The 23,298-nt window shown below is 45.7% G+C and overlaps 1 protein-coding gene across 1 annotated transcript; it reads right to left on the bottom strand.

The window, feature by feature from the left end:
- Positions 1-22,805, bottom strand: glis2 (GLIS family zinc finger 2). Its single transcript, XM_022752558.1, has 7 exons — positions 22,737-22,805; positions 4,155-4,356; positions 3,885-4,015; positions 1,406-1,561; positions 1,164-1,297; positions 945-1,063; positions 1-743 (listed from the first exon to the last, which is right to left on the bottom strand). The coding sequence occupies exons 2-7, from the start codon at positions 4,330-4,332 to the stop codon at positions 1-3; spliced, it is 1,461 nt and encodes a 486-aa protein (XP_022608279.1). The 5' UTR covers positions 4,333-4,356; positions 22,737-22,805.
- Positions 22,806-23,298: the final 493 nt, after the last annotated feature.

The following is a 23,298-nucleotide window of genomic DNA, read 5'->3' as shown; positions in this document are numbered from 1 at the left end:
TCAGTTGACCACAGCTGGCTTGAGCACCACGGTGCCTGGAGGGATGACCACCCAGGACAGGGGATCATGAGACCCTCCTGTGGAGAGGTTCAGGACCCCCCCAGTCACCTCATTCTCAGCCTCCTCCCCCTGGCCCTTCTTGGCTTGTTGGCTCTGGGCTCTGCGCTCACACGCAGCCCCCAGCATGGGCACCATTGGCAGGCCCAGGGCAGAGGAGGAGAACGCCGGGGAGAGCAGAGGGGACTTGGCCAGGCCCAGCGGGGAGCCGTTGAAGGACAGGATGGGTGTGCCTCCCAGGCTGCCTGGAGGTGAGTTGGGGCAACCAAGTGAGCTGAGGTCCAGGGGCCGAGGACTGAGGGGAGACAGGGGCACAGCACCACTCAGGCCCTGCAGAGCATGGCCTCCCAGAAGAGCAGCCGCTGCCCCTGGGATGATAATATGAGCTCCGCTCACATAGGACAGCTCAGAATCCTTCCCCCCTCCACTTGCAAGCCCTCCACTCTGACTTCCCTTCAGCAGGGAGCCCACCCCACCTGGGGATCCCTGCTCCTGTGCCACAAAATGGCCATGGGCTTTGATGTGCTTGCGGAGAGAGCTGGGGTCTGTGTAGCGCTTCAGGCAGCCCACCATCTTGCAGTAGTAGGGCTTGTCCACATAGTGTGTGCGTGTATGTTTGAAGCGGTCGCTGGAGTTGGAGTAACGCTTGTTGCAACCCTCATAAGGACAAATGTAGGGTTTTTCACCTGCAGGGGGAAATAAATTAGGCATCTCATCTCATGTCCAAGGACCCTGATCCCCCAACTCCATAAAGATTTTAAGCTCTAAATGAGCCTTAATTTTAAAGCTACCCATGTTTAACTACAATTAGAAATATTTTACTTGATCCTCAATGAGTGAATGCATGCTTTCCAGATTTTTGTGTTTTGTAACTCGCTGCCACTGACCTGTGTGAGAGCGGTTGTGTATCTTAAGGTTCTCCAAACGTGAGAAGCTCTTGTTGCAGGTGGGACAGCGGTGGGGCTTCTCATTAGTGTGAGTGCGGATGTGGATGAGCATCTTGTACCTGCAGCCACACAAAAATAAGTTCATTATATCATCTTCCTCTAGAATTCTCCCCTCATTTGTACACTTTATATAATCACCCAATTGTATGATTTTCTTACCTAGCATTGAACCCTCTGCCTTTGCGAGCACAGCCCTCCCAGTGGCAGCAGTACCCAGAATCCTTTTCAGGCTTCACATGGAAGTCGTTGACATGGTCAACCAGGTCTTGCAGAGAGTCAAAGAGCAGATGGCACTGGAGGAGGGAAGACATTCAGCATTTCAAGTTCATGGTGATGATGAAGCTATTTTTATTCAATCCTAGTTTGGCTTCAACAGCTTTCCTTTACTATCTGGGCCTTACCTTCCTCCAGCGGCAGGCCAGTTGTTCATCTGCTGAGAGGTCAGGAGAGGCCCTCGTGTCGCTCGTTTGGCCAATGAACATGGAGGATGGCAGGTGAAGTCCTGCCCCAGCTCCAATTGGCACAAAAAACTGAAAGGCCTGTGAGATGTGAGAATTCTGATAAACAAAAAGAAAAAAAGAAAAAGGAGCAAATAGGATTCATCAGTCTGCTGCACCATTGAGAACGATGGATTTAAATCACGTTCCCTGTAACGTGTACCTGAAACGCCTGAAAACTAAATGTATGGGTGCTTTATAAGACCTCACAAAGACAACAAAAACATCAAAACAACACAACCGAGACAATACTGTCTTTGTAGCTGCCAGTATGAGCTCTGATGCTGTGAAATCCCTTTACAGGTGGCATAATTGTGAATAGTCCACGATGAGCAAAGCAGCAGAGAGGAAGACAAGGGTAGGTCCTGATGACGTCGCTTGAGAAAATACTCATTGGTTTAAAGACAAAACCTCTCTTTTTGTCAATGGAGTACAGAACTGCTGATCTTCATTTTTTCCTTCAAAAATCCACTCTACTTTCTCTCTTGTAGTCACCCACTGCGTACTACAAAACCTCTCTACATCCCTGAGCTCAGCATGGGAGCTGTAAGATTCGCTGAATCTCAGCTAGGGCTCAAAGAGCTAATGCACTGGCTCAGACACACTCACACACACTCACACACACACACACACACACTGACGTACGCACGACGTACAGAGTGTAACCCAGCTTGAGCAGAAAACAGAGAGGTGTCTGGATGAAATGTAGAATTTAGAATAAGGGACACATAAGTCCAAGCTGTCGTGTGAGAGTAGGGAAGCAGAGAGAGAGAGAGAGAAAGGGTGCAAATGGATCACAATCCTGCGGCTGTCTCATCGTCTTCAGCTATGTCAGAAATGTGTATGTGACAAATTTCGTAAAATTAGGCCAATTCCCTGCACTGAGCTCTGTCTCTGCATGCAGAACTATGTGAGCTGCTTTGTGAGATGCTGTAGGGGAGAGAACATGTGAGTGTGAGTGTGTGCAGCTGTTTTTTCTATAAGAAGCACTTAATTGTGTATATGAGAGAGAGAAAGTGTCCTATCTGTGTCCACGGGGGATAAAGTGGAGTGTGGAGTGTGTAGCGGTGGGGTCGGGGGGCCATCTAGGACTCAGTAGGACGTGGGCTCAATGGTCCCAGCCAATGTGTCTCAATTCAATTGGGAGGGAATTGAATTAGGCAGCGTGAGGTCTGCATGGCCGTACCTTGTCTTAAATCCGATTATACATGTACACACACACACTCACACACGCATGCATACACACAGGCACACACACGTCATGCCAGTGGGGCCACTGAGTGCAAGTTGCACAGACAGAGGCACTTGTTGGGGACACAAGAGGTGTTTGATAAGAGCTAACACCCTCTCTCTCTCTCTCTCTCACGCACACACACACACACACACAGGTCTCCCGCCCCTTGCACAGCCTGATGGAGACTATGACACAACCCGATGTTGTCCTTGATTTGTTCACCCCACCAGGCTGAGTCACTCTCCGCTGAAGACAGAAAAGTGTTGGCCACTCAGTACTGCACCGAAACACAGTGTTTATTTTTTCTCCAACTCGGAGGTGAACGAAGAGAACGTATGAGGAAAAAACGGGAAATGATAGAGGTATTGGGCGGCAAAATAAAAGCTGGTAGACACTAAGCTGGAACACCTGTTCTGGTGTGTTGGCAGAGGTGGACAAAGTACACAACTTCATTACTTGAGTGAAAGTATAGATACTCCTGGTCAAATATTACTTCAATACAAGTGAAATTTGTTCAGTCAAATTTTTACTTGAGTTAAAGTACCAGAGTACTTGCTTTTAAAATGCATTAGTATTCAAAAGGAGCCATTGTCACTGTCAGATTTCCAGCAGTGATGAAGTTTGGTCGTGGTAAACATGGCAAACATTTAAAACAAAATGAATGTTTCTTTATTGCTAAAACTTCAAACATGGGCGAAGGCCTAAAGCGCTGTGGTGAAGAATCTTCTGCCTCATCTTTATGTAATGTAGCCATCGTTAGGACACTGCCAAGTTCAAACTGAGCTGTTCAGAAATGCAGCAAACACAACATGACTGACAGTGTAGGAGTTGGCTGTGATTGGTTTTTCTCCTGTGAGGAACATAGTGTGTGTTCAGACACATTTTCAAAATTCAAAATTCATTCCACTAACTAAAACTCTGCTTCAAAGCTACGAGTACTTCAGATAAAGGTAGTGGAGTCAACGACACCTACAAAATGTATCTTTTGCATGTAGTGGAGTAAAAGTCGTACGTTTCTAAAAAGAAATAATGCTCGAGTAAAGTACAGATACTCGAAAAATATGCTGAATTACAGTATTCAAGTAAATGTACTTTGTTACTGTCCACTCCTGTGTGTAGGTATGTGTGTTTGACCTCCATCATACTCACCCCTGAGGGGACGTAGTTGCCATTGGTCATTTCTGGAGAGCTGGGGGTGTGGCGCGAGGAGGGAGACATGCTCAGGTCCACAGCAGGAGGGGTGGGGGTGTCTGTTCGATCGTGTGGGACCACCTGCACACCTGGTATAACCCAAAACACACACACACCTGGTAAGATGACCTTTCACCTGGGGGATCTGATACAAGGGCACTGCGCTTGTTCTTTCCCTTTTTCTCAAGCACACACTTGTGTTTTTGTTTTCATTACAAGGTCACCTACCTGTGTGCGGAGAAGCTGGCGAAGCTGGCTCTATGACTGCAGTGCCATCGTCTGCCATGCGGAGCTGGCGAGCTCGCTTGGGGTGCAGCGGGGAGAGGGGGGGCGAGCGCGCCCCTCTGTCCCGCCCATTGGCTCGCCGAGGGAGCTTAAGGTCCAGGGGCTCGTCCAGGGACAGCATGACCGTAACCCGCCGACCTCCCACCTGCACAAACAGCCAATAACAGAGAGTCAGAGGTAAGATCAAGTGGGGCAAATGTAGGATAACTTGTTTTTCATATAAAAACAGAAACAATAAAACTCTGCTTTCTGCAAACTGCAGCAGACAGATTCCCTCACCTGCAATATTTCCCACGTGAAATGCTGCTGAAAGTTTCTCACATTCCACGGCCCCACTGGGCAAGAAATACTCTCACACAATGGTAAACTGACCACAATTGTAAACTGAAACACTGAGTAAGCCAAAGAAAAATAAACACACACACACGTAGAGATCTGGGTGACCCCCTCCTCTTTTTCCACACTGACCTTTACTCACACACTCTTCCTGAGGAATGTCTACAATCCAATCCAGATGGTCACCCTCAGTGAGCCCTGCTTCACCCTACCCCTCGGCCAGTCGCTGGCCCTTGCACCCTGTCACATCACCCGCTACCCCAGCCCACCCCCAACCCCCACAGTGTGCACCTTCAGACACCATGGACCTTTAAGACCCACCAGCAACACCCCCAGGCCTTCAACTCCAGCTGCACCCACTCTGTCCACCTCCTCCCCTCACTAAACACACTGACCTCTGGACTCAGCCTGAGGGTTGTGGGCAGGACGGTTCATCTAGCTGTCATTTTGAGTTCCTCAGTCACCGGACTGACCCAACATCACCATGTTGTACTATGCAAAGAATTTAGCATATAAATACACAGCCGCACACCTAGATGAACCATGTTGGTCAGAGGAATTTTTAAATCATATCAGAAACCATAATTCGGCAAAAGCTTTCACACGAGCCAGATCTTTTCAACTCAAATGTAAATAAATGCTGAGCCTATTTTATCTAAAATTAACTGCTTCACATGTACAGGTGGTGCTAGTACAGTGCTGCTAGTTTATAGCCAAGCTCTCCATTCAACACAATGTGATAGGGTTCATTGCTCCTTCTCACCAGGCTCACACACAAATCTCCTCAAAGCGTTTTCCATCCAAAGACACGCACAGTTGCGGTATGTCCTATATTTCTGAGTTCATGCAGAACAGCTCCCAGTGTGCATGTAACGGGTACACCATACACCGATGCACACACAGTCATACTTACAGAAACGCACACACACACACACACACACACACACACACACACACACACACACACACACACAAGTAATGAATCAAACTGTAATTTCAACAAATTCACCCTTCCTCCCTCTCCCTCACATACATGCCGACACACACACATAGAAGCCACGGTTGGTAGTGAATGGTGGGCTTTGAGAGCGACTGGCCAGGGGCCACATGAGAAGCCCTTGTGTCTGGGAGGCACGGAGCAGAGAGGTCACCAGGTTCACCAGCCCAATGAGGGACAGCCACCAGCTCACACACACACATTCGTATACACACAACCGGGGGGGTGGGAGGGGGGAAGTGTACAGACTCAATTAAGCATAGATAAGAGGATGATGATAAACACATGTACTGATACAAACAGAGGAACATACTGTATGAAGATGCACACAGAGCAGCATTATGACTTTATCAAAGAGATCTCGCTGTGCTGATGCATACGTATATACATACAGTATATATATATATATATATATATATATGTACGTGTGTGTGTGTGTGTGTGTGTGTGTAGAGAAACATCTTAGGACAAATAACCTTTGGTTTTTATCTGATTACAGATCACTGACAAGCACATGACCCACAGGTCTCCCATGATGGCAACTTGAGAGTGACACTGAAATGTCAGTGATCATTTAAAGCACAACAAGCAGGAAAACACCACAGAGGCATGTGAGGTGCCAGGAGAAGGGCCGTTTACAGAATTAAGGTATTTCCAACAAGCTGCATTCAATCGGTAACAAAATCAAATACATCACTTGGTCACGTCTAAAGACAACTCTTAACAATTCTTAAATATACAGACGGGCATGAGTTAAGACAGACTTGACAAAATGTGAATGTATCCTTTCAATAATTTTACATCTGTCTATTGTTTTACTGACTAATACTGTCATAGTCCCCATTGTCCCAGATTTTGCCAAATGTATCCAGCTACACCTGCGCAGGCTGTTAAACAGAGATTTAACTATCAGTTAAACCCAGGTCAAGTGTGTAATGATAACGTAGGCGTATTGCTGGTAGTTGCTCTGATGATCATTTTGACTGTAGAGAGTTTGTTATGTGGGCAAACACTGTCATTAGCTGTGAAAATAAACATGTTTAGATCTGTCAGAGCGGATATGGTCCTCATTTAGAATGAGCTGCGGTTAATACCGCAGCTCTCTCTCTCTCTGTCTCCTCTGAACTGGGTGGATATGACTAACTTGTTGTAACTCCTACCACACAGGCTGCCAAGAGTTTTGGCTCTATTGTTTGGCTAAAGTAGCAGAAAATCGCCTGTCATCCACTTTAAACGAGTAAAAGCCCTTACCCTGAGACGCAGACCAGGAGACCAGGGATCAGCTTAACCTTTCTACAAATCCTACTCTCATCCACTGCTGGGACAAACAGCAATCTGGCCTCCAATCAGTGTTATAAAGCATGCTATAAAAACACAATGAGAAACAGATATGGGACTGCTGGATCCATATGAATATAAATGAGTTTGGCAGCTCAGATCATATGATCCTACATCTCTCACTGTGAGATAGGCAGAGAGACACTACAGGGGTCTCCACACACAAAAGCTCTTCTCAGACGGCTGCTCCACGTGCAAACCATTACTATACCTCCATAATAGACGCTATAGCTCATCTTTCCAATTTATTATGCAGGCTTCCATACCTATCCCATCCCATGCAAACAACAGCCAGTCTCATAAAAATGTGTCCTTTCCTCTGTATAGTAAAGAGCATTGTAGGAATCACTCAGCTTGTGGCATTTTGTTGGAGCTACTTTAAATTTGCAGCATGCTGCTGTAAACTATCCATCTTAGGAAGTCATTTATTTTAGCATTAAATCTTTTTTCCTTTTAATTTCAAGTAAATAAAGTTAAATAAAGTGTAAATGTTCTATTTTAGTCCATTTTCCTTGATAAGGTTACATTCACTTTCTGCTGATCTGAAGGATTAGTGATGAATCCATTAGTCAACTGACAGAAAATCAATCTCCAATTTTAATAATGAATTAATCATTCAACCCACTCATCAAGCACAAAATGCCAAAAAACACATTAATTGATAAAGAAAATAATCATTAGTTTCAGCCCTACAACATATTAACACTTGTACCAATAACATTTTACAAAGAAATAATATAAGGGAATTAAGAATTAAAAGAAAAGATTTTGTTTATCACTAAATACATATCCGTTAATATAGCAAAGTTTATCAATTAGGCACTTACTGTAAAATGGTTAAATAAGGACTTGTAGCTTCTACAGATTGTATTTGTTCCCAAATAACAAATCTTACAAACAACTGGAAATTCAGTTTGTGGATTGATGTGATAAGGTCAAATATAGACCAAGCAGTACTGGAGAAGAGTGGTGTGCTTTAGTTTTGATGGACGTGCACTTTTTGCACAGAAAACAGACATGACAAACAAAATTCACTTGAAATTCTGTTGAACTTCTGAGAAAATCAGCAGGTCATAAAATAAATACAACAGACCCAGCGCAGTCTGTACCAGACCGATGTGATCCCAGTGCAGCTCCTGGTGAATCAGTTCCCATTGCTGGATTTCACCTCAGACCACCCTCATGATTATTTCTTAGTGCAGAAATAGTAGAGACTTGGCTGGGAAGTGAGTCACAGTGTGTGGATCTTGGACTGGAGTTACGTGATCTCGACTACATCCTCCAAACAGCCACGGCCACTGAGAGGGGGGGTTTGTGGGAAATGTGGAACAAAGAGAAAGGGCGACCGAGTGAAAGAGTGATACAGAGATGGAGAAAGCGTGGTGTCGTCTGTGTGTGTGCACGTCAGCAAGATATGCAAGTGTGTGTGTGTGTGTAAAGCTCAGTGGCGGGTGGCTGTGAAGTTTGGGGAAGGGGTGTTGGCTGGCCCCCATGCAGACTTCCTTGCTCAGCCGTGGGGTCGACAGTCTTTCTGAAAGGCTGCATTGTCCCTTCTCTGGGCCCTCTCCTCTCTCTCTCTAGCAGAGTAAACACAGGCTACAGCAGCTGAACGGGAGAGAGAGAGAGAGAGAGCGGAGAGGAGGGATGACCAAGGGGGCCACAGTGAGGATGTACGAGGGTGAGGAGGAAGTGGAGGAGGAAGAGGAGTCCTGAAAGAGAGGTTTGTGTGTGTGTCCTCTTTAGCATCTCCCGTCACCTATTCCCCTGCATAACCTTTCCCCACCTAAGTCCTAAATTATCGCTCCAAGTCCCTTTGATGAGGTATGGGTGTGTATGTGTTCCAGGGTGAATCATGGGTAGATGCTGGAGGGTGCGGGAGAGGTGGGAGTTATTCGATGAGTGAGATAGCACAGGGGGGCATGAGGTCAAAGGAAGGCGTGTTTTCAGTGTTTCAGCACCTATGTGCTCCGAGGCTAGGCTCACAAGGATCAGCACTGACCCTTAACCATGCTTCAACCAACTGATCTTTAGTCTGATCTGAGGAAATCTGCACTGAGGAGGCTCATGTTCCAGCTCAGTCAGCTTGGTCTGATGGTGGAGGAACGAGAGCCAACAAAAAGCATCAGAGAATATCAAAACTGTGAGGTTTAAGATGATTATATTCCAGGGTATAAAATGGTATTTTGTAATATTTTGGTTTCTGTGAGGGTTTCAGAGAGTTAGTGTGTGCGTGCATGTGTGTGTGTGTGCGCGTGCGTGCGTGCATGTGTGCGTACGTGCGTGTGTGCGTGTGTGTGTGTGTACACATTTTGTGTGACCCTCCCCTCTGAGATTGGCTGTAACTTAATCTCCCTCCTGCTGTGACCCTGGGAGGTGGTCTGTAGGAGGTAAGCCATCTCTCCCCGGGGCTCTTTGCTCTCTCTTTTTTTTCTTTCTCACACACAAACACACACACACACAACTCACAGAGAGGGAGAAAGAGAAACAACATGGTGGGAACGACAGCTTCAAACAACTAGCGGCATTGATCGGCGGGATTCTGAAGGGCTTTAATGTGTTGTTTTAAAACACTGCTGCAATAAAATATACATGCAGGAGGTAGTGGTTCCCGAAGACCTTGCTGTGATACTACTTGATGTCCTTTGGATTGCATGGATTTGATACTGGAAATTAGTGAGTGAGGATGCCAAGTCATCCCCGCATTGATATAACTGTGGCCAGTGTCCTGTTTCCATTTTATATCCTCATGCTGACACATCTGGTATCCTCCACCTTTTATAGAGAATAAATAATCAGTCACAGGTGTATAGGGGAGGAAGTAGGTACTAACTAATGGCTTTCAGACCAACACACTGGACAAGTTATAAATCTGTATTTTGTGGTCTCAATAGGCCATCATGTGTTACTTGACCTGGCCTCAGGGCCGTTCAGACAGTCAGGGGTTGAGCACAAGTATGAAATATAAACCAACCACTAAATCAGCCAGCTCAATCCTATTGGACAATACTAGTTTATGACAAATCTTATGTATAGGGTGATAAGTAATGTAAAGAAGTAAAGGAACGGTGTCTCTATTACATAGTTTATCCACCAGAGAACAACTGTAAAATGTATTGCTCAGTACATGGTTATTCTTTAATAACCAAATTTAAAGGGTCATTGTCAAAAATATTTATGTAATACAGTATGTTTATGTTTAAAAATGTATATCAGGCAATTTAATTTCATATGATTCAATCAAATATCGACATGCATAACAAAAGAAAAATCCTCCAAAGGCCAGTGACACTCTTAAAGGGGCAGTATTAAAGGGTTTCTGTGCCGTTCCAGAATTGATATACTGTTACTATAGAGTTATTATAGGGTTGTTAAACCTTATTGGAGATATTGGCGTGTACTTGTAGCTCATCTCAATTTCAGAGATGGATGTTGATTCATTCAAGTGTTACTGAATCAGCTTTTCAAAAGGTGACTAAAGCAACACAAGAAACCCCCTAAAGTACACCTTACGCCATTTTAAATCTCAAGTGCAACATTGCAGGGACCACATTTAATGAACTAAAGATAAACAACTCTGTTTGTTAAATATGTTTCTCCTAGGTTTGGTAACTCTGCGGTTTAGCAGTGATGTGTAAAGACCCACAGCTGCAGCATAGGTCATGTCTAGACCTGCTGGTGTTTCCATCCTCCAGGTGGGAAGGAGAGGGTCAAAGGTGACTGAATGAGGTGAGGGTGTGGTGCAACCTCTGATCCCTGACATTTGGGTTCTACATCTGCAATTGAGGCCAAGGAGGTATAAACAAAGTTGGCACGTTTCGAGCAGGTTTATGCACACAATACTCTGTGAATAATCGGATTTAGGTGATCAAAGCATTTCCACTCTTCAAAGTAAAGCAATTCCCATTTGCAGTTTTTCCTTAACAGCCAGATTTACATGGATTCATATCAAAGTCAGACGAGATTAGTCAGAGAAGGAGGCGATGCAGAGAGTTTCACACCAAACTATACAGACAGTTAGACGAAGGTTAGACAGGTTAGTATCCAGTTATTTCTATGTTGTTAGGTGATATTGGAGGAGACACAAGAAAACAGGCCTAAAAATGGTCTCTCCTTTACTCCCACTTCTGTTGTTGCTGACGTTTCTTGAGGGAATAGCCGCAAGTGACCCCACCTCCGCTGACACATCCACACCCGAGCCACAGCCCCCACGTACACCCTCCACCCCTCACCCCCTGATGGATCACTCAACACACAAACAACACACACAGCTGAGAGATTTTTTTTTTTTCCTGCCTCTGTCCTCCTCAGCCAGCCGCCTCCTCAGACAGGAAACCTCAGTTTCCACTCCTCCTCCTCCTATGGGCCTCTCATTCCCTCTTTCTCTTTATCCCTCTGTTCTTTGCTTTTGTTTTCACTCACCGTCACTGCTCTGCTTCCTTTTTCAATTTATTATTCTCGTTTCTCTCATTTCTTCTCCCATCTCATTCTTCTCCCACCAACTACTGCAGCCCTTCCTTGTTTCAATGGTATATTACTTGCCAAATTATTTCATGTATTCACACCATTTTTTTTTACATTCATTAACATAATAAGGCTAAAGAAAAGTTTGAATAACTCAGTTTTCTCTCATTGTCAATCTAAACCTCCCTCCTTCCTTCTCCCCCTGTTGCAAAAAAGGCACATAGGATCGTTCACAGGATTATGTAATAGCAGCATGCATGGTGCCACTGGGGAAGGGCTATTGAGGAAAAAGACAGTTGTTGGAATGGAGTCAGCGGCTGCAATACGAAGACATGTGCGTTCACATGCTAAAACAGGGCAAAATAAGCAAAAGGAGATTCAGGAGATTAAAAAGAGAACAGGAATGTATCGCTAATAAACTCAAGAGACTGTGAGTGTGCAAAATTAAGAGATAGAGATGGAGGAGGGAAAGGGAGAAATCTGAGACGACACATGGAGCAGGGCAGAAAGGAGTGAGTGAAGGAAGGAAGCAAAGAAAAAAAGGGAGGAATAGATGGAGGGAAGGAGTGCAACAGGAAGCTTCTCAGCGAGCTACTGATGGCCTCCAGCCAAAGTGTTCAGACACTGAGGAATTCCATGCAGAGGGCAGGGAGGGAGGCACAGAACCAGGAGGGCGGGTCGCACTTGTGGTTTGTTGTCAGAGGGGACAGCTACATGAGAAAGGACGGGCACACGCTTAAAGCGATACTTCTTTGTGGTCGAACGTAACATTTTTGTTAGGATGAAAAACTTTGGGATGAACAGTCCGATTTCCAGCAGCCACTACACTACTCTGTTTAACTGATGAGTCAGTCTACAGAAAGTCAGCTGGCAACTATTTTGATAATCAAGTAATTATTTAGATCTGGTTTCAAACAAAAAATGCCAAACATTACATGACTCAAGTGTCTCAAATGTGAAGATTTGCTGATTTTCTGTGTTTTGCATCATTATAAGTTCAATCTATTCAGCTTTTGGACTGTTTGTTGGCTAAAATAAGGCATATGAAGCTTTATATTGACACTTTATAAACAAAAGGATTAAGTGAGACAATATGTTTCAGTTTTATCAATAGCCTAATGAAAAACATTAGTTACTGCAACATATCAGTAATTTATTGTGATGTTATAATGAATCGAACATTAGGGGGTCATTGTCAGTGTTACATATATTTAATTTGAAACAAAATGCCAGACTCTATGGCTACGTCCACACTTAAACATTTTCATTTTCAACCGGTGTTTTAAAACGAAAACAGGAATCTCCATGTAGACGAGCATTTTAGCTCCACTAACACGCCTGAAAACGCATATCGCATGACCGTTTACGTCCACTGCTTATGTGCGTGCCACTGTAAACAGGAAGCAGATTGTCTACTTTGCAATTGGTTGCTTAGTTGCAGAGAATAACACCGAAAAGTAAGACCGGAGTTTTCTTTGCTTGCACCGATGACGAGGTGGAGCTATAAGGCGTTTTCAACCGGAAAAAGGTCATGTGATGGGAGGGCGACAAATCAGGGAAGGATAAATCGTGACTGATAAAAACCCAATCAGGGAGTTTTCAAATGGGGCCAGCAGCATTTATAGTATAGCATATAGTGTAGAGTAGTATGGACGCTCTGTGTAAACGGAACAAAAGCGATGTGTTCAAAAACTAAAACTTATTAGTGTGGATGTTGCAAGCAGAACAGCAATTCCACTTATTCTGCCATATAGTGAGATTAGGCCACGAATGATCTATAAAAAGCCATCTGACTGAGATTTCACATTGTGTCAGTAAGCCTTATGTCCTGCTAAACCCGGGATTATCGCACGACACAGTGACCTGACTTGACTCATGATGGATGGATGGTTGTGGATGAACGGATGAAAGGGCAGGTTTCGGGGGGGGGGGGGGGTATGCATTATCAATCAGTATGAAATGCTTTCCTTTTGTGTACACTTGTATCAACATCGAACACAGACAACAAATGTATGCAAAACTAACAAAATTTGTTTTTCATCTTGTAATACATTAGAAGAGGACTGAGTGTGCCTCAGGGTGGGAATATCATTGGAAAATCAGTTCTGCAATGAAGGCTAATAAAATAAATGAAAAGAGAAGAGGCAGGTACAGGGGGAGTGAGAAGCTGCACATTGGCATGAGGCTAGGAAACTTCCCCCCAACCCAATGTCAATCCCTAGTAGCTGCTACATGACACACACAGTACATGATTGAAGGCCCACGTGTAGCGACATGTGTTTTGAGATACTGGTTAGTTTTTCTCCCACCTACTCCCATTCAAAATCACGCTACATACGCTTTCAATCAACTAAAATAGTTTTAATCTATACTGTAGTATCAGGACAGCAATCAGCAGTAAACACATAATCCTCCTGGGGGCGATGACTCAGTAGTGTTTAAGCAGTAAACCTCCCCTACACTAACGCGTAAGGCTCTTCACACAACAGTACTGTGGGCTTTGAAGAGTGGTGAGTAATCTTACAATAACGTGGGGCATTTCACAACATAGCAGTTTCATAGCGCAGCAAAGGGGCGGCAGGAACCAATGAACGCAGCAGGAGGCCTGCCACCATCCGAGAAGAGAAGAGAGGAGAAGAGATGAGAAGAGAAGAGAGGAGAGGAGAAGAGAGGAGAAGAGAGGAGAAGAGAAGAGAAGAGAAGAGAAGAGAAGAGAAGTATGTGTTTGTCTATGCACTCAGGAGATTTGATCGACATCCCCACCCTGGCTCACTTTGGCCTCCCACTAACTCTGCTGGGCCTCTTTACCTCCTGCAGTCCACTGAGTCCTCCTCTCTCATCTTTTCTCTACCATACTTCCATACAAACAAGAGCTTGCCTGATCTCCCTCAGCTCTATTCCCTCTCGACTTCCTCCTCACTTCCTCAGGCTATATCCCCATCGTCTGTCATCACTCTCTCCTCTTCCTCTCCTTCATCGACCCCTCTCATGTCTCTCTCTCTTTGCTGTTCTCTCCCCCCCCCCACCCGCTTTTCAGTCCATTCCTGTGGCCTCTCCCCACAGGCAGTGATGCAATCCTCCGACTCCTGCGCGCAATCACAGGGTCTGGAGTCGGCTTGCCAGCCAAGCAGGGGCGTCACCACACCACGCTCAGTAGGAAAGCAACAGGAGAGGAAAGAAGGGAGGTGGGGGGGAAGAGAAAGAGAGAGAGCGAGAGAGAGAGAGAGAGAGAGAAAAGAAGAAATTAAGCCAAAGAGAGAGGGAGGAAAAACAGTCTGAGGCTGTCAGAGTTGGTGGTGGGCGAGGAAAAAGTACTGCGATAAAAGTTAACAGCCCTGTTTTACAGTTTGTTCATATTCACAATTAAACTTGGAGTAAACATGTTTTTTGTTTTGTGTTCATGTGGTATGGTGTGATTTTGTCTTTAAGGATCTTTTGAATGAATTTGATTGTGGATGATCAAACGGCACAACAGCCCGGCTCCCTGTCCTCTCATCAGCCCACTGACCAGCTGTGTCTGTTTTGCTGGGGTTGCTGGATAGGGTCTGTGTTTCGGAAGTGACGGCTCTTTGCTACTCCCACACTAAATGCTGTCATTCCAGCTGACTCACACAGCTAGACTTGAGGTATGAAATTCTACTGATATTTGAAGAGGTGTAACTTTGTCAGAACTGGGAGGTTAACGCTCGCTCTGGAGGTACGCTTCCAAACAAAAACGTCCTTTTTTTCCGTGTGTCCTTGCTGGGGCAGTGCAGATGACATGTGTTAGCACTGCATGTGTATAATGGATATGCGGTGGTATGCTAATCACACACACACACACACACACACACACACACACACACACACACACACACACACTTTCACCTCTCTGCAGAGGCAGACCTCCCCTAAAGGCAGCAGAAATGAGAACAAGGTCAGGTTAGGAATGCAAAACACTGGCACCTGCCTAAATCTTTAAAATACCAGGTTCTCACACACACACACACACACACACACACACACACACACACACACACACACACACACACACGCACACACACTAACGGCCACTGCTGGCCACTCCTCAAAGTCCAGGTCAGAGTTTAAGACTTAAGAGAAATGACTTCATTTCAAAACAAAAGAGAGAGGTGTGTACACTAATACTTGCGTCCGCATCAAAGTATATTACTAAATAAGCAGCACAGCTTCAAGCTCATTTTGAGTGCATAAAGCAGCTGTGTCTGTATTCTGTATTCCCTCACTGGTGAAAACCCAGCACCAGTTCTAAGCCACTGGGTAGGAGGGAATGGGAGGAGGTCCAGAAATCTCTCTTTCTCTCTTCTTCTCTCCCACACAGTTAACAGCAGGCTGAGGGCAGATTAATAGGGGTGACATGCGTATGGAAACTGTGGTACGATAAGCAGCAAACCCAGGCTATATTTCAGCACCGGTTTGCTGGGCCAATGTGGTCTGTCCTTCCAATGACAGCCTCAAGGATCAGGGTAAGAAGTATGGGGCCACACAGTACAAGCACACATAAACACACTGACTGTACAGCCTTTGTGTACAACCATACAGACATGGATACGTGTACAAACACACACACACACACACACACATACACACACACTAGTGTACAGCATGCTGGCTGTGTGTTGTGGAGTTCAGACCAGTTCAGAGCGTTGTGGTACCGCTCCAGCTATGGGAGGGGTGCGCCTGTCTCACAGTCATTTCCTGGATGGGGATATTATGGCACCACACGCATGAGAAACAAACCCCTTTCCCCTTTACACACTGACCCCAGCCACTTGCATTTGCTTGCAACTCAATAAGCCAACAGCGCATAGTGAACTCCCTGGGAAGCAAGTCTTCTTATTCAATAGCCAGGGTAATACGATCCCAACAACAGCTTTATGCAACACAGCCACTGGCAGGCTGGGGGTAAGGCGTGGGGTGGGCTGGTGGGTGCTCTCTTTATTGCTGTGTGGCGTTGTTGCTGAGGCCTGTCGGACACGTCTGCCATGTCGTAACTTTTCTAGCTCTTAATGCCAGAATTGCTGGAAGGCCACTCCCTGTCCCTGGAGAAGGCCGGGTGACACCTATGCACCCGCCATGCTACATAGGACATACAAGGCACACCAGAACCAGATGTGCTCTGTGACAGAAAGTGCCTCCATTAGTGTCTGCTTGTTAGCATGTGAGTCTATATGTGTGTGCAAGTGTGTTTATGTAGAGAGAGGAGGAACAGGGCAGGGGCTCAGCTTCCAAAACCAAAGCATATTGAAAGGAGAAGAAAACAGGAAGAGGGAGAAATACAAAACAGCAGAGAGCAATTAGCAGATGAAGTGACGTGATGTGTGTGTGTGTGGGTGTGTGTGTGTGTGTGGGTGTGTGTGTGTGTGTGGTGGGGGGGGGGGGGGGGTAAACACAGAAGCAGGACCATCAAGGAGCTCCTGCTTCTTTAAATTTGGGCGTACCCCCCACCCCCACCTCCCCTCTTTAATGTCTGCTATACCTCCATTTCAACCCCTTCTGCCTCCCTCTGCAGTGATCTCACATATACATGTACACACAAAGCTTGTGTTGTCTTTTCCTTATGAGGCTGTGCCAACTTAACGGCAGCCCTGTGTTCTCCTTCCTCACATGGAGCGCCGGTTCTCTCTGAGTAACCCTCCGCCCCGCGTCCCCTCCCACCACGGCTGGCAATAAGACAAGGTCAATATGACAGTCATTTCTCTCCTCTTTGCCTTTATCTCCCTCCCTCTCATTTTCTCTCTGTATTTCTGTGTTCTAGCTCAACTAAGTGACAGGCTCCACCCTACAGCTTTCATCTTTTGCGGCTCTATCCAAGAGAGAAAGAGAAAAAGAGAGCAGAGAGACAGATGCAAAGGGACAGATGGAGGGCGACTGAGATGGCAACAGACAGAGTTGAGCATAATGCTGCAAAATGGAGTAGCACTAAACTCTTGATTTGAATTTGTTGGCACATCCAATTTGCGCAATCTGTTGGAAACAAGCATCAGAAAAGATCTGGAGCTGATCCCTCTTTTCATTTGGCGAAACACACCGAAGAGCGAGGGCTAATAAACGTGCTGTGGACAAATGCAATCACACAGTGTATCGGCAGCCTCGGAAAGAATGGGCCTAAGAGAGGATCTCAATTAGTGTTGAAGGTCAGGGCGATATTCATGCTCTTACACACTCTGCTGTCCTGAATCGATACTGACATTTAGAATCAATTAAGGAATAGCCAAGCTCACAATGACTGACAACACCATTTATTGAAACCTGAGCAAACAGGGGGCAACAACACTTAGAAGCAATCGCACGCAGTAAAAGAGAGAGACAGGCTGTGTTAGGAAAGTGACTGGATATTATTCAAGATGGCCACTGAAAGTCAATTATTACAACTTTTGGCGACCAAATAAAAACAGAGAGGGTACTTCATGGAAGCAGCTGAGGTCTGTATAAGTCTTTATTTCTCAAAAAGCAACCTCAAACTTAAAACATTTCCAAATTACATAAGGCTCCATCATAAGAAAAAAAACAGCCACGGTACATATGAATTAAATTAGTGCTGGCAACATCTCCACAACACCACAGAGAAGGTAAACACTTAGAGGCCAAATTTTTTCTCTCTCCCTCTCTCTTTTACTGCATGTATAAGATGGAGAATCTCTTATATAATTTATGTGTCGCTTATGAAGCTGGGGGCTCATGGAAAGTGGGAGACGAAAAATGCGAGGGAGGGACGAAGGGAGAGAGGGAACAGAAACAGAGTTTAAAGCAAGGAGGAGATGGAGTCCCAGGGAGTTGGGGATGGAGGGAGGGGGGTGGTGAAGGGGGCAAAGTCTGGAAGCTAGCTGACAGGACTGGATATGCCCAGACAGAGAGCCAGGCCCAGGCCCAGACTTGAGAGTCTTATTTGAGTCTTAGAAATGCCTCACCCGTCTCTCCCTCATCCCCTTCTCTAAAGAAAAAAAACCCACCATCAATCCCTCTCCCCTGTCTCTCCCTTCCCAGCACGTTATGCCTCACCCGTTCATACAGGCAGAGCCCCTCTTCTCCTGACTCCTCCCTTTCTTTTCTCTTCAAACAAACACACACATACATACCTCAGTCATACTGAACTGCTGTAGTGCGATTGAGGTTATACTAGACAATCCAGGGTGTTGGCCAAGCAAGTAAATAATAATACAAACCAGCTGTGTCTCCACTTAAACTGCATTGCTGTGAGCATATTACTGTACAACTCACAGCTCCCTGAACTGAGCTCCCACATATCGAAAGGGCTCCAGCTAGATCCACTTTTACTATCGTCTATAAGTAAAATATTAAGTATGTTGGTGGAAACTAATCCAAAATGGACTTTGGAAAAAAAAAGAAAAAAGAAAAGGCTTTCCTCTAACAAACCCTCACACCCTTCCACCCCCCCACACCCTCTCCCTTCTCTGCCAGCTCCTTTACGTTGCTGTTATTCTTTCATGTCTTGGCTTTACTCCTATATTCTCTCTCTGACTTTTCCTCATCAAGTGTGCCCTGCCCCAGACATGGTCTGCGTATTGTCTGAAGGGCTCTGCGAGCTGAAATTCTCTCACGATAGAAATACTGAGCAGGGAGCGCAGAAGGAACATTAAAGAGAATGAGAAGAGGTAGGGTGGGGTACTGGCTGGAGTGAGGCACTGAATTGTCTGTGTTTACTTTGGAAATGCAGGCCTGCAGACTTGCAGCAGAGGAACTGACCCCTAAACTTCACAATGGCAGATCCTCACAGAAAGAGCAAGAGTCTTGCGCTCATTTGGGATGTCCCACACAGGTGACTTTAAAAAGAGTAGACCATATATCCCCGAGGGGCCATTTTAAACCACCCTGGGGATCCAGGAATGGTCTGCTCCAGGAGGAAACAGTGAGGCCGTGAGGTGATTAGTGGTTACAGTTTAACTGGAGAAAAATGCACGGTCCGTGAGCCCAGCCAGCCAGGGAGCAAAGCGGTATGCACTAGTCTCTTTCAGTTTGCAAGTTAGTGTGAGTCAAGCTCTGTATCCGCTTTGTCTATTCTTGATGTGAGTGTCCAGGAACCTGGCCATCATCCCGCACAGAGGTGTCACACTGTAGTGCTCCACACTACGGCCGTGTCACCTCCACTGCTGCACACATGGCAATGATTAGTGATAAAGCGATTTTGTGGGGAAAAAAAAATGTACGGCGCCGGACTGTAATGATACGAGAGTTGAGAAAGTCATTTACTATCATTTTCAAGTTTAACTTAAGTTCAGCTATTGAATCGGCTCCGTTTCTACTGAGAGTTTACTAAGTCACATTGATGTCTTCAGCATTGTGGCTCATATGATTTACGCTGTGCAGCCAACATCGGCTGCAAAATAACCAAGAGCTTGCCAGCAACTCCAAAATTAATTACAAAGTTAAGCCGTGAAGTTAGCAACAACAGGTCATTCATTTCATATCATTCATAATAACTTAATAACATGAACACTGTAACTCATCACCAAGACAACCTTTTTTTTTTTTTTTTCTCAAACTGATCATGGACATCGCATTGTAAACAACATCCTCTCTCCACCTCGCTTCACTGAAGGGCCACATGGCTTCATCTGCGTACATCATGCATCTCCTGTGGCATTTTCAGCCCGAACAAAGGTCAAGAGCTTGGATGTGCAACTCCATTAAACATGTCAGAGAAATGACATACCCTACTAGTGGCTGTATTTCAGCTGTTGAGCACCTCAACAATGAATCACATATCTGTTCATCTGATTAGCATTAATTACCTCCAAGTGTAAAAGGATATATCTGTCATGGGAATCTAAAATGAAGTGGCTCTTATCCCTGTGAAGATGAATGCAAGTGTGTATCAGGTGCCTTGTTTTCGCTGCGTGTTGCCTCATTCACTGACCACTGTAATCCTCCCTCCCCTGCTGCTGAGTTGCCTTTCAGTTTGACCGTAATCCCCAGCAGCTATGGAACCCTACTGTGATATTAATTCAAACACTCTCCCAGTGTAGTTTGTACCACTTAAATTCCACCCACTTACTGGGAGCAGAGCTAGTCCTCTGAGTTTTATTTTCCCAGTGGCTACATATTTTAGTGGACCACAACAGGCCGATATCAGATGAGAGTTTCTCTGTGGTAGCATACTGCGCGATGCAAGAACCAAACTGAGCACGCTTCTCCTTATATCAGATGAGGCACACTTTTATTGGTCTGGTTTAAAGCATTAAGTACAAGTGCAGTGTGGGTTCCCACCATCCCTCTACCACATGCCTCGTGGTTGCTCTCTGACGCAGGAATATGCCATTAGGGTCCACCTTTTCCACCATAAAGCAGCTGCCTTTCCCTCACAGTTTGGGACCTCAGGGGTATGATGTCACACTGTTGCGGTGTGGGGGTGAAATCTCAAAACGGGAAAACTGGGGAGGGGGATGACAACCACACCTATGATTTGATTTCAGGGACTGGCATGGTGGAAAGATTTTCTGGTATATCCACTGCTGCACTAATTACAGCAGATGAAGCCAGTTGGTGTCAAACTTGTAACTCTGAGCAAAGCTCTGTGCAAGCTGTTGCTCTCCAGCAGCTGTCCAAGTATCTACATTTGGCCAAGCATGCAGTCAGGATGAGAAAATGTACAGCAAAAAAAAAAAAAAAAAGCCTGCCAACACAAACACACACATACACACACACATCCTGTGAGTGTGGAATGCCACCACAGGGATACACAGCTGGACCCCAGTGGACATCTGGCTTTATGGTGGAGCCGAGCTTTTTCTCTGCAGTGACTAAGTGAGAGAGGCGTCGCCTAAATAACCAGTGTGCCGATGGTGATAGATGCCCCCGTCTTTCTGTCAGATGGATGTTATGCTTGACCTGTGGCTGAACCGATCATCAGCTGATTGGATAAACAATGCAGCGAGCAGGCCAGGGATGTGAGGAGCACCTGTGCTCACAGTTCAGAGTGGGGTTATGGATTAAATAGCAGGGGCCTGGAATAGGGAGGGAGAAGAGGGAGTCAAAGTCCTCCTCGGCAGCCTGTGCAGCTTCTTTCACTGCTCCTCTTCCCCGCATACTTTGAGAGAGGTCGAGCGGGCCCATAGCCAGACCTCCTCCAGTCCTCATGTGCTATCTGTGTGACAGCTTCTCTCATGCATCCACACATTATATTGTTCAAAGACTACCTCACAGTCACCTTGGAAATATACAGCCATTCTACTCTGATCCAAAATAAAACTGAAACCCCCTGAGTGTGCCTCGATCTGCATTGTGGCCTAATGCTTTTTAATGATCAGGCCTTATTCCACTCCAGCACAGGGCTTGTTAGGTCTGCCTTGGCAGGGCTCGGCTCTTTCCCCTGGCATCTTCTGGAACAATGGGCCCATGGGAGGCAGCCAATGGGGAGAAGGTCCATCCCAATCCCAGTCCCAGTGTGCACACAATTAGGCTTAGGGACAGTGGAATTGCTTAATTGGAGGAAAATAGCTCTTTATCTAGGCCTCTCTGCCCGTGTTCATCCTTGCCCCCTGCATTACATGCTTGGCCTCAGCTAAGTTAGAATTGGTCTGAACAAAAATGATAAAATGGCAGAGATGTCACCAGTTTCAACCATCACCCAGTTTGTGAAACACACTGAAAGGTTTTTAAGCATAAATAACTCATGGTATGCTGCGTTCTTGTATCTGCTGTTGTGACCAGAAACATAGTTGGGCCTGAACTCAAAAAAACTCACTGAGCCTGAACTCAAAAACAACACTTTCTGACATACAACTCAGTGGCATGAAATAACACTTAGTCTGTCATGTGGAAAAATATATCATAAATCCGAAAATTGACACGATTTTTAGTGGATGTTTACGTCATGTGGAGGTCTCAATTTACCCACCTTTCTATTTACATCACTGGTTTAAGTGACCGTCAGTAGTCTGTAGACGTTGAACTCTTTATCAGATGTTGTGACAGAACATCAGAGAGCCCAATGCAAGCCTGCATCTTGCACAACAGCTGGCTGAGCCGTGATGTACGCCTCTATATAGGGCAGGATTTGTGACAGTACTGCTCTAAAAATCACTCTCGGGGTTGAAGGGGGGGATGCCCGTTCACAAAGGATGCAGACACGCGGAAAAGGTCGCTCCCATGTTGAATTAGGTACTGACACGGTGTCTGCGTAAATGGCACAAACGGCACGTCCGCCAAACCCGGGCTTTAGAATGACAGTGTGGGCAGTCCAGGCTGCAGGATGTCGGCGAACCGCTGGAGAGTCTCTGAAAATAGGTCACTGCCCTGTTTGAACTCGAGCAATTTTTCACATTGTTGCAGCGCTCTCAGACCAACGTGGACACACATGACAATAGACACAATGTACAGGTCTGACATGCAAGACAGGGGTGCTCCCGGCTTACCTTACAGGGAAAAACGCCGTGGATACAGCCGAGATATCTCCGACTTGGTCCCTCTCTTCCCGGTGCAAACTTCGCACGCAAAGTCCCGTGGCTCGAACGGCGTCGGTGTCAAGTGACTCCTCGTCAATGTTTCGCTTTTTCTTCGAAATATAGGATCTGACACGTCTTAAAAATATATTATTAGGTGTCTGGAGAGGCGGTCCGTTCCCAGACCATTGTCGGGATTATTTCTAAGCATGGAAAAATCAAACATAAGCTCAAACGCAGCGTATGTGACAGCTGCGCGTGTAAATAAAGACTAATCTATGGAATGACAGCCTTGTCTGTTGCCGTGGGATGATATATGCTGCATGTTATCATGCCACTGGAAACCCGTCAAAAAAGTGTAAACACCCAGATCCGTAGCCTTAACTGTTCCCGCTGAGGAAATGAAATGAAGACCACTGGTTGGGTTCTGCATCAAAAACGCATAAGTGATTTCTTCCTAAATGCAAAGCGCATCGCTCAATGGCAACGCTGGTCAAGTGGGGGGTTTCCTATGGGTGCTCGTGGTTCTCCTGGG

The sequence above is a fragment of the Seriola dumerili genome, unplaced genomic scaffold, assembly GCF_002260705.1.
Source record: "Seriola dumerili isolate Sdu_G_001 unplaced genomic scaffold, Sdu_1.0 BDQW01000169.1, whole genome shotgun sequence".
NCBI lineage: Eukaryota > Metazoa > Chordata > Actinopteri > Carangiformes > Carangidae > Seriola > Seriola dumerili.
The sequence above is the reverse complement of the archived record's forward strand: the minus strand, read 5'-3'. Positions and strand labels throughout refer to the sequence as shown.